Consider the following 12,255-nt stretch of genomic DNA (forward strand, 5'->3'; position numbering starts at 1 on the left):
TTAAAAGAGATGAGAATGACTTTGCTCAGGATAAGATTCAATAGTTTCCTTTTAGTTTTGATATGATTATTATAGCTAGTTTTTATTTGTCTGTAGTCTGTTTATTTAGAACACCTACACCTCACTGAAACCCCTGTTATGTACATATTCTACATGCCTATTATATACATATCCTAGAATGTAAACAAAAAAAAAACCTCTTTTTGTTTTAGTAATTCTTGCATGTTTTTATTTTATTGGGCGTGTTATAATAATGTATTAATATAAGTTAATTATTTAATTTATTTTATTTTATTTTACCTTTTACTGTACAGAATGTAATTGTGTTGGCAGCATATGTACTAGTCGTAGACTGAAACGCAGCCTAGCTGAGGCTACGATCTTTTTGGCAATTTATCAAAAATCTGTTAACTCTTTTTTATGGCTTTGTACCTTTATTTTGTCTTTGTTTATTATTATTATATAAATAAATAAATTGTATATAATATACTCACGTTCACACGTGATATCCGGCCCGTACCACGACGCCTGACCCTCAATAGCCAGACATTTAGCCCTCGGGAAGCCGTTCGTCACGTAGCCAGTGTGGCAATTGTATTGGATAGTCGCGTCCAGGTCGAAGGTTGTTTGTTCCGGCAAGGCAGAGTGGCGGGCGTGTTCGATGGTCGGTGGTTGGAGACAGTATACTAGGAAAAGATTTTTTTATGTCTTAATTTGGAAAACACCTCTATTGAACTCACAAAGCTCGCAAACGTCGACTTTTTATTTAAGTACAAATAATGAAAATTTATATCGGAAGGGAACCGTTCTTTGAAATCCGTAATAACTCTATACAAATATTGTAAGTAATTAGCCAATGCCCATAAGAAATTAGACTCCATAGAGCGTCTTGTCATTCAAGGCAAGGTGGACCACGACCACATGGAAAGACGCCGATGCGATGGACCGACCAAATAAAAACAACTGTTGGCGGTCCTTTGCATGAGTGCACCAGGCTCACCACTAATAGGGAGATATGGCGAAGGCTCGTGAGGCGAATAACATCTACGCCGAGTAATTCGTAATTGGCGACCACGTCTGTTCTGATAATAGTGTCACGACGAAGAAGAAGACAATGTCCATACTAATTAAAAAAATAATAAATAAATGATCGTTTTTTATTTCAATAAAAAGTCCATTCGCTATGTTAAATGGATACAAGAAAGATGCATATGACAAGAGCGATAGTCACTGTTATATATAGTTTTATATAATTGTATATAATGTGCATTAATACATTCTTAAAACATTTGGTAGTTACATATTAATACCCTGATTGTAAAGATTGATTTCATTAATTTTAAATTCATTTAGCAATATTCATTGATGTCTTACTTAAGAATATGAATTTATAAATAAGACGGTATGTGAATGTATAATTTCAAAACACATTTCATTTAACAATCTACTCCGAAAAGCATGTATGTAAGTTATGTATTTGAGCTACAAATGCTTTTCAAATACAATACAAATTGTCTATTCAGAGGACGATGATTGCAATCATAATATTCCCAAGACAGAAATCCATGTAGTATATACGAAGTATATATATATATATATAAACTATTTTAATCGCCTTCTCTATTAGCTACTACATTAATGGGGCAGTATAACATTTCATACAATGCCAATGTCTATGGGCGTTGGTGACCACTTACCATCAGGTGCCCCATATGATATGTGGCCAAAAAATTTTTATGAAAAAAAAAAAAGTAAATAGGTGGTCAAAACCGCTACCGATATGGTACATTAGTACTCGTTATATAAGAATAAACGAATAAATCGAAGAAGACCAGACAAGAAGTAGACTGATGTCGTCACTGAAACAATTTGCACAGTATGGTTTGCACAAGACGAACATTTTGAAGGAGATTTTGACAAACGCCCCAAAACTAACATAATTCTAATAAATAAAATAAAATAAGACATATTATTAATACTACTATCGTTAAATTAAAAACAAACTGTAACTGTAAATTAAATTAACTTAACTGTAAATTAAATTAAAAACAAAATTATAACATTTTTAAAATATGTAATGAATGACTTGTGAACCTTAAATTTTGTATCCGTGTAGAATGAAAATAACACGGAATAAAATACTTATTTCACCCGTACGAAGTCGGGCTTCTCGCTTATATTTTCAACTAATAATATAAGAATTGATAATAATCATTCAAAAACTTTTCATTCAAATCCATACCAGCTTTAAATATCTCAAACATTTGTATTTCCTTATGTTAAATTTAAGTAGTGACAAATTAATAGTTGAAGACGTTGCACAATCTATTGTACTTACTGTTCTTTTTACAAGATGGCGCTTGACCTGCCCATTTCCCATCAGCCTGACAGCTTCTCGATTGCAGTCCAACTACGTGATAGCCGTGCGGGCAAGTGTAAACAGCTCTGAAAAGTAATTGTTCCTTCTGATTATCACGAGTATATTGAAAATTTATAGTATTTGTCATTATTTCAAAGTATATTGTTTTTAGAAAGAATTATTTGAAATTGTGCTTTTTGGACAGTTCATTTGTGTCTGAGTAATAAAACGTTATTGAGTTTATTATTTTATTTCTTAAATACTACAAAATAATAATGTTATTTTTAGACAGGCAAAAATAAAAATGAGCAATGCATATATTTGGGTTTGTTGTGAATTAGATGATATTTTATTAAAAAACTACGTCTTGAATGATTTTCATTCATACATGATTCATGAAAGACTTTTGAACAAAGATAGTTATTAATTAAGAAACGAACAGACGACAAATATGAGGGAGAGAATCTGCTCCAGTTGTTGCGATAGGTAGGCGAATGGGCAAATGGCCCATCTGATGTTAGGAGTAAGAAGTATTGACCATTTCTTACATCGCCAATGCGCCACAAGCCTTGGGACCGAATATGTTATGTCCCTTGTGCCTAAAGTTACACTGAATTATTAATCCTTCAAACCGGACCGCAACAATACTAAATATTGCTGTTTAGCAGCTGCTGTGTATCACTGCCACCTAATAACTTCCGCCCGCCTCTTGATTTTCTTGCGAAAGCGAGACGTAGTTGAGCCGCAGAATAAATAAGTGCAAGCGAGATAAAAAACAAAGTTAATTTCCATACCCAATGGACTGGCAATTCGTGTCAACGACGTTAAGCTATATGGAATATATGGAGCAATTAGAAACAATATTGACAGTACAATTGCCGTATTTTATTGAAATTGTTCTAGATTGATCCACTAATTGCTCCAGATTGATCCATACGTGTTGCCGAGTAATAATTTCTCAAAAACTGTCCGTGTAAAAAAATATCGATTGGTATTCCATATATAGTAAAAATTTACGTCACGTTATGAATAATTACGAGGAATGAGACTTGAGTCTATTAATGGGATACTATAATTCAATAAATTAATAGATTGTAACAGCTCTATGTAAGATACAGCCGGATAAAAGTATCAGCCTGTGAATGTCCCATTGCTGGGCTAAGGCCTCTTCTCCTTTTTTGAGGTAAAGATTCGGAGTTTATTCTACAACGCTGCTCCGATGCGGGTTGGTGGAATACACATGTGGCAGAATTTCAATGAAATTAGACACATAGAGGGAGCCTCCCCCTCATGATATTTGCCTATACCGTCAAGCACGAGATGAATTATAAACACAAATTAAGTGTACAATTCAGTGGTGCTTGCCCATGTTCAAACCCACGATTATCGATTAAAATTCACGCGTTCTTACCACTGGGCCATCTCGGCTGGTTACATTGAAGTTGTATTTAATCAGACAGGAATGCAGACCATCCAGTGAGGATTGTTTAATCAAAGTTCAAGTATTTCAACATCGAATCTGATATTTCAGTAATTTAATTGTTGTCGTAATTGCAATACCGTAACGCCTTGAGCCAAATTGACCACCTGGAAGTTTTTTCTTCTGCTTATGATTTTGACCAACCATTGAAGCAGCATGATAGAATAAGATACAAACCTTTCAATCAAAAGAAAACATCTGCCTTCTATTCTGCCTTTGGTATATTCGATACGAATTGCCGAATTTTTTTTTATAGAATAGGAAGGCGGACGAGTATATGGGCCACCTGATGGTAAGTGGTCACCAACGCTCTTAGACATTGGCATTGTAAGAAATGTCAACCATCATTACATAGCCAATGCGCCACCAACCTTGGGAACTAAGATGTTATGTCGCTTGTGCCTGTAATTACACTGGCCCACTCACCCTTCAAACCGGAACACAACAATACCAAGTACTGCTGTTTTGCGGTAGAATATCTGATGAGTGGATGGTACCTACCCAGACGAGCTTGCACAAAGCCCTACCACCAGTAGGTATTTGTGCAAAATAGGATATTCTGATCGATAGAATTTCTCCAATGTTCAAATTATATTAAATATGAAATTTAACTTTTATAAATTAATTAAATAAAATTCTAATATATCTTTAAATATTTCATGTAATATTTTTGTTATTTCTTTTTATAGTATATACTGTTATTGCATTATCATTCAAAACAACACGCAAGCGTAAATCTCAATCGCTAATAATCCATAATGTACCTTAATTTATCTCCATTCACTATAATTCAATTAACTTTGTTCTTAATTTAAAATAAACTGATTTATTTGATGCAACTTTATCGAGGAAGGAAGCGGAGATTGTGAATCGTTTTGATAGTAGACAAGGTAATTTCGGAGACTTCAATTCTCCGAATTCCGGGTCCTGCCTGGACCCGGGAGGCGATCATTTCATTCTTATCATATAAAAACGAAGTGTTTAATTGAAATTTGACAAGGAAACGATTTTTTTTTTAATATTGCTTCGGATTCTTGTTATTTTCTTAAAATAATTAAATAATGTAGTTAGTAGTAGTTTATAAATATTCCACTGCTGGGCTAAGGCATATCTTGAGGAAAAGGTTTGGTTTGTTTTTAAAAAAAATAAATTTTTATGTCTCGAAGCTGGGTACAAGCCCCCCCTACTTTTAAGGAGAAGGATAGCAGCTTATTATATCACAGTGGTTTACGTGGGTAAAATTTTATTTTCCTATTGGTTGTTTTGTTATAAATTTTAATTAAGATATTCTGTTAACCGCTGCGCACGATTTTAATTATGAAAAAATATTTAGACACATCTCAAATTAGTGGTGCTCTTTCGGGTTTGATGGCAGGCCATTATGGCTCATTTTATATGTCGCATCCGGTCAATCGTACGGACACTCAATGGAACGAAAGGCGCACCAACGGTTGTCAACTTGACTCCGGTGTGGTTCGGCAGAACTTCAGTGCGCTTTCGACAGAGTCGAGATGGTATCGGGCAGAACACAGAACTTTAGTGCGCTATCGACAGAGTCGAGATGGTATCGCTCGGGTCCGGGTAGAACACTTTCTGCAAGGCATCGGTCGAGTGAGGTCACGGAACTGTCTTACCGTTCCATAAAGTACTTTGTGTTGTTAATTTACATAAATAATAAAGTTAATTGTGAAGTGTAATAAAGTGTGATTATATTAAGTTAAAGTTGATCATTTCACGATAACCCACTGCACGCCGACATGATGTTCGACGATAATGATCAAAGACCTGATGTCCCTCCGACATATATATTATTTCGTTAATATTTCTAGACGCATTTTTTTATGAACTCACTTGTCGCCAAACAGTCTCCCAGTCAGAGTAACGGAGAGTGAATCCTCTCCTATCTCCGGTTGATCCAGTTCTGGACACTCACGATCTGTAACAAAAAGAGCAACATTCAAGCCAAGAGAAATTATAATCATTATATATTATATAAATATTCTATCGCAAAATAGCAGTACTTGATATTGTTGTGTTCCGGTTTGAAGGGTGAGTGAGCCAGTGTTATTACAGGCACAAGGGACATAAAATATTAATTCCCAAGGTTGGTGGCGCATTGGCTATGTAAGCGATGGTTGACATTTCTTACAATGCCAATGTCTAAATGCATTAGTAACCACTTACCATCAGGTGGCCCATATGCTCGTCCGCCTTCCTATTCTATAAAGAAAATAACACCAGAATCCTGTATACCTTAGTTTATTTATTTATTTAAAATATATATTAACGTAACACGTATTAAACACATATATATATAAAATACTGAAAAACATACACAAGCCGTATTCAACATTAACAAAGGAACTTATTTTCTAGCTGTTTCAAAAATACATGAAAAAATACAAAAAAGAAAATAAAAAAAAAAGCCAAAAAACATATATGTAAGAAAATCGAATTTTTTTCTTAGTATTGTAGTGTTCCAGTTTGAAGGAGTGCAAGGCACAAGAGACATTACATTGCTGGTTAATATTTGGTGGTGGCCACTTACCATCAGGTGGGTTATTTTAAAACAATAATATATGTATGACGGCGCGTTGATAATTTCAGTGGGAGACTAAGTAGTAATCATAGTTTGCTCATTTTTAATGGTCTGATAATTATTGAGATTTTTTGTTATGAAAAATGGTTTATGACGGTTAGTTATTTGTGATAGAATAATTATTTTGTGAGCGGGTAATCCCGAATAGGGTGTGTGTATGGTAGTGTGTCGTCAAACGTACTGACAGCTGATCATTCACTTGTCACCGTCACACGAGGCAGACATTTTCTAACCTATTGGCTCTCAATCCAACTTAATCAACCTTACCGTATTTTATTTTGTGTAAATGTACTGGGAAATTAAATAACAGTGTACTGAACAATTAAAACGTGTCTTTATTTCGGATATTCCACCATCATCACGCCCACCATGGAGGACAACAGCCAAGATCATTTTAAAGGCCCTTCTGAAGTTCCGACATGTATATTAGAATTTAACAATACAACGAATTGCTACAACAATAATTACGTACATTGCATAAAATAAAACTTTTGCAAACTCTTATGTTGCGTTCCGAACCCCTTTGTGAAGATTCAGCATTAGACTTATATTTTGTTGATAGTAATACAGAAATAATAATAATCATAATTATAATATCCTGGGACATTATTCACACACAGACTTCTGATCCCAAGCTGAGCAGAGCTTTTACTATGGAAACCAGACAACTGATATACTAAATATACTACTTTTCTTTTGTAAATACATATTACTTATATAGATAATTTCACCCAGACTCAGGACAAACAGACATGTTCATGCACACAAATGTCTGTCCCGGGTGGGAATCGAACCCACAACCTTCGGCGTGAAAGGCAGGTATCTACCACCACGCTGGCTCGTCAAATAGTTCAATAACAGCACTTAATCTTTGCAATAAACTTAAATGTCTATCAGTTTTTTTTAAATATTAATTATCCATTGATAAAAACGTGCCTTGTCTATCTATGTACAAAGATTTCACTAGTTGAGAACAGTTAATAACGTGTGAAACCAACTTGAAATCTTTGCCTCGCCACTTAAACTTAAAGATGAAATATCTTATTAGGTCATAGAAAAGTTTTAAAATATAATAAATACTTAAACCAAATTATTGTTATTTATACATCACGGTAGTCTCCGAATTCTTAATATATATTTAAATTCATATTCATATTATTAATCTTATTTTTATATATTTTGGATATATTAATAAAAAACTGTATTTAAAACTTTTGTCCTATTGTATAATTTTTTTATTGCTAAATTTAATGTTTTATTTTATTAATTCACTTTTTCATCGTTATTAATTTTTACAATGTTGATTAATATACCCAGTAGTATATAGTAATTCCAGTACATCTGTTAAAAAGTAGTACAGTAACAGCTTGTTAATGTCCCACAGCTGGGCTAAGGCCTCCTCTCCTTTTTGAGGACAAGGTTTGGAGTTTATTCCACCAAGCTGCGGGTCAATGTGGGTTGGTAGAATACACATGTGGCAGAATTTCAATGAAATTAGACACATGCAGGTTTCCTCACGTAGTTTTCCTTCACCGTCAAGCACAAGATGTATTGTAAACACAAATTAAGCACATGAAAATTCAGTGGTACTTGTCCGGGCTTGATCATCGGTTAAGATTCACGCGTTCTAACCACTAGGCCATATCGGCAAAAAGTAGGTAAATACCTAAATAATTATGATGAATTGGTTTATTGTATATATGTTTTTGTTGTAATGCTTGTGGTGACAAATAAATAAATTATTGTTGAGCTGCTATCGTACTCGTAGACCCAGAGGTTCATATCAGACGGCGTCGTATAACGAAACAAGTGATTCTAATTATAAATTTAAATTTACCACCCAGGTTTTAAATCTATTCAATAAACAAAGAATAATCAAAATCGATCTAGCAACATACACACACGAAGAACTTGTCTTTGACAATGTAGATATTAAAAAAATATATGTCTTTTTACTATGAAATGATTCGTTTTACTTACGGACGGTAGAATTGTCTACGAGACGTAATTCAACCGTTAATAAAGAACGTTACGTGAGTAGCACATGTATGTGACGTAAAAAGTTATAAGAGAGACAATCGACTCATCTGTTTTTTTTCATTACTATTTATAATGTCAGAGGAAATCTGAAAGTAGAACCAATAGATGAAAAGTTGAAGAGTAATAGATTAGCTTGGTATGGGCATGTGATGATGAGGGATGAAAAGCATGTTACAAGAAGGTTCCCGTAACAGCCTGTGAATGTCCCACTGCTGGGCTAAAGGCCTCCTCTCCTCTTTTTGAGGAGAAGGTTTGGAGCTTATTCCACCACGCTGCTCCAATGCGGGTTGGTAGAATTCACATGTGGCAGAATTTCAGTGAAATTAGACACATGCAGGTTTCCTCACGATGTTTTCCTTCACCGTAAAGCACGAGATGAATTATAATCACAAATTAAGCACATGAAAATTCAGTGGTGCTTGCCCTTGTTTGAACCCACGATCATCGGTTAAGATTCACGCGTTCTTACCACAGGGCCATCTCGGCTTTTTTACCACAAGAAGGTTGATGAGTATGAATGTTAAAGGATATGGGGGGGGGGGCGGTGGAGGACGAAGAAAGTGTGGATGGATTGCGTAAGAAAGGATATGTGTATGAAAGGGGTGAGTACTGGGATGACGAGTGACGGAGAGAAGTGGAAGGAAAATACATGTTGTGCTGATCCCACAAGTGGGATAAGGGCAGGAAGAAGAAGACTGTCATATTTAGTGATTGATGATGACTATTTATAATGTGATACTTCTACGAATGATGTGATAACGTATTATTAGAAGAACATTTATCAAGAAACTTTTCAACCTCTATTTAACTGTCTATCTAATGTATCTATTGTTGGTTTTCCTAAATAAATAAATGATTTGTATTACATCTAATATTATATATTAAAATCTGATTGAGTCTTACAAGTTAGAGGTGCCATTCGAAGATTTTGAATTATTATTATTTAATAAAATCACCAAAAAAGAAAATGAAATGTTTAAATTCACCCTTGCTTGTGCGGGTCGTGAGTATTGTGTGTGCGATACGGGCGTTGCATGCAAATTAGACTGATATCATGGCGTGGTTCGTAACACGTAGCCTTAACGCTTATGCTATATGCCCTAGTTAAGTCTAGATTGCAGTGAATTTATTTTTAAACTTAAATTATAATTGCAAAAGTTAGAAGCTTAGAGACTAGAACACGGGGATCTTGATAGAAGAATCGTTCAAATCCGGGCATGCACCACTGAATTATCACGAGCTTAATTTGTATTTACTTAGCGACGAAGAGAAATATTGTAAAGAAACCTACTTTCTTCTTCTTCGAATATCTTATATATGTATAAAATCTCCACGAAAAAAAAATTTTTACTAAGTTAGAAAATAAATCCTACTTGAATAAGGTATATTTCAATTTCTATTTCAAATTACGTAAATTATAAGAATTATATGATAAATTATATTTTTTAATGAATGCTTAAATTAGAGCACGAATATAATTTTGTTGTATACATTTTTAAATTTGATTATTGCGTATCGTTTCATCAGTGAGCGTAACGAGAACGGTTCTGGGAATATTTAATAATAATAACGTATTATTGCTCAATTCAACGTCACGTCCTCCCCAGAGGATTGCAAACGTCAATTTCCTTGAATTCGTCACGACTCGAGAATTTTTTAATTAAAAACCCTTGACATTGACAGATGCGACAAATTAATTTCTGTATAAAAAGCTTTATCATTATTCAGAGTCAGTTACTGGCTGATGAATCCTTATATTACTAACAAGATTATTATATTCGCGCTTGTCGCTTCGGAAGTATAAATTTAAATGTGAAATTGAGATTTTTTTAAATATATAGTAACAGTAACAGCCTGTGACTGTCCCTCTGCTGGGCTAAGGTCTCCTCTCCCTTTTTGAGGAGAAGGTATAGAGCTTATTCTACCACGCTGCCCTAATGCGGGTTGGTGTATTCCACACATGACATGAATTATAATCACAAATTAAGCACATGAAAATTCAGTGGTGCTTGGCCGGGTTTGAACCCACGATCATCGGTTAAGATTCACGCGTTCTTACAACTGGGCCATCTCGGTATTAAATATACTTAATAAAAATATATTAATGATAGTTTTTTTACCGTAATATTTGATCAGTTTAGGTTACTTACCTAAGCGAAACTTGTTAAGTGTAATATAAGCCGAGGAGGGTGGATATCGAAAATGCTTTAAGTTAGCAAAGTATTTTATGGATAATGCCTTTTCGGAAAACATGAATGGCACTTTGTGGTAAGTGGTCACATCTCCCTCCATTGGAAATTTTAGAACTCAAGTCAATTGTTCTGACACTCTTAGCACTTATACTGGCTTACCTATTTCTTTATTTAGAATTACCAGTAAACCAAATAAACTTTCATGTATAGTCTTATAATTTAGAACTATTAAGACACATGCAATATAAAAGAAGAAATTACTTATCACGTAATATTAATATTTACATTAAATTAAAATAAAACACGTTCATGTAAAACCCTTTCGTTATATTTTATCACGTTAAAAAGCTTATTGCGCCTACTACATTTTCTTTTCACGACAACATTTGCTGTCGCATGTTACTCATACTTCAAACATACATTTCTTAAATCAGTCACTGTGGCGCTGATGATATCAGAGGATGGAGGAAATTGACAGCACTTCAGAATAATTTGTGAAATGGCTTTAGGCGCGTTCTTAATATAGTATATTTACATATAGTTATAGCCGAGTTTTTTACCCGGATGCCTTCAAACGAGGCGTGAAGAGGCATCTTGCGGGCCGGCAAGGCGGGGACGGCTAGTACAGAACATTCTTCCCGACTGTACTGGCCGTCGTCGCGTTTGGACTCTACTACCACTTACCATCAGGTGGAGTAGTCATTTGCCATCCCGGCGCATATAAAAAAAATGCCTGTGAATGTCCCACTGCTGGGCTAAAGGCCTCCTCTCCCTTTTTTTTTGAGGAATGTTTGGAGCTTACTCCACCACGCTGCTCCAGTGCTTGTTGGTGGAATACACATGTGGCAGAATTTCAGTGAAATTAGACATATGCAGGTTTCCTCACGATGTTTTCCTTCACCGTAAAGCACGAGATGAATTATAATCACAAATTAAGCACATGAAAATTCAGTGGTGCTTGCCCGGGTTTGAACCCCACGATCATCGGTTAAGATTCACGCGTTTTTACCACTGGGCCATCTCGGCTTTTTACATATGGAAAGACTTAATTCTAATAATAATATTACATTTTATAAAACCATTTTCTTTTCTAATAATGATCGCGTGTAATGTTAGCAAGATTGCTTGAAACATTTCTCTGCTAATATTTCTTCAATGTTTTTATTAGAAAACTAACAATGATTGATTGTGGTAATGTAATTCACTTGTTCTATTAATGGCTCACTTAGTTCAAGTATAGGCTAATTGTAGACATGTCACACGTAAATAAAACTTAGTGTCAAAATCAAATGACAGATGTCAGTTGCAAAAATACAGACTGCGTTTGGACGCATTCAGTAAAAAAAATATTTTTAATGTATTATATCTATAAAATGCAGCTGCCAGATAAATTCAAGAGAATTTTTAAGTGTCTCGTTATTTTACTGGCTAGCTTATGAATTTGCAGATACCGAAGTTCACATCCCTTGTCGGTCCAATGAACAGTTATAGCATGACTTTTGACTCGTACCCAAGCACGTAGTATCGTCGCTCATGCGGTTGGACTCTTTCAGATTTTGAGACATGGCCATTCACATGAGGGAGC

General features: G+C 34.8%; 1 protein-coding gene across 1 annotated transcript in view; it reads right to left on the minus strand.

The window, feature by feature from the left end:
• Nucleotides 1–12,255, minus strand: part of LOC126777020 (uncharacterized) — a 126,159-nt gene that overhangs the window by 16,052 nt on the left and 97,852 nt on the right. The window contains exons 4-6 of the mRNA XM_050499842.1: nucleotides 5,691–5,775; nucleotides 2,339–2,445; nucleotides 495–686 (exon numbers count right to left, since the gene is read on the minus strand). Coding sequence (XP_050355799.1) covers nucleotides 495–686; nucleotides 2,339–2,445; nucleotides 5,691–5,775 — 384 coding nt within the window. The remainder of the gene's footprint in view (nucleotides 1–494; nucleotides 687–2,338; nucleotides 2,446–5,690; nucleotides 5,776–12,255) is intronic.

The sequence above is a fragment of the Nymphalis io genome, chromosome 22, assembly GCF_905147045.1.
Source record: "Nymphalis io chromosome 22, ilAglIoxx1.1, whole genome shotgun sequence".
In the NCBI taxonomy this organism is placed as follows: Eukaryota; Metazoa; Arthropoda; class Insecta; order Lepidoptera; family Nymphalidae; genus Nymphalis; species Nymphalis io.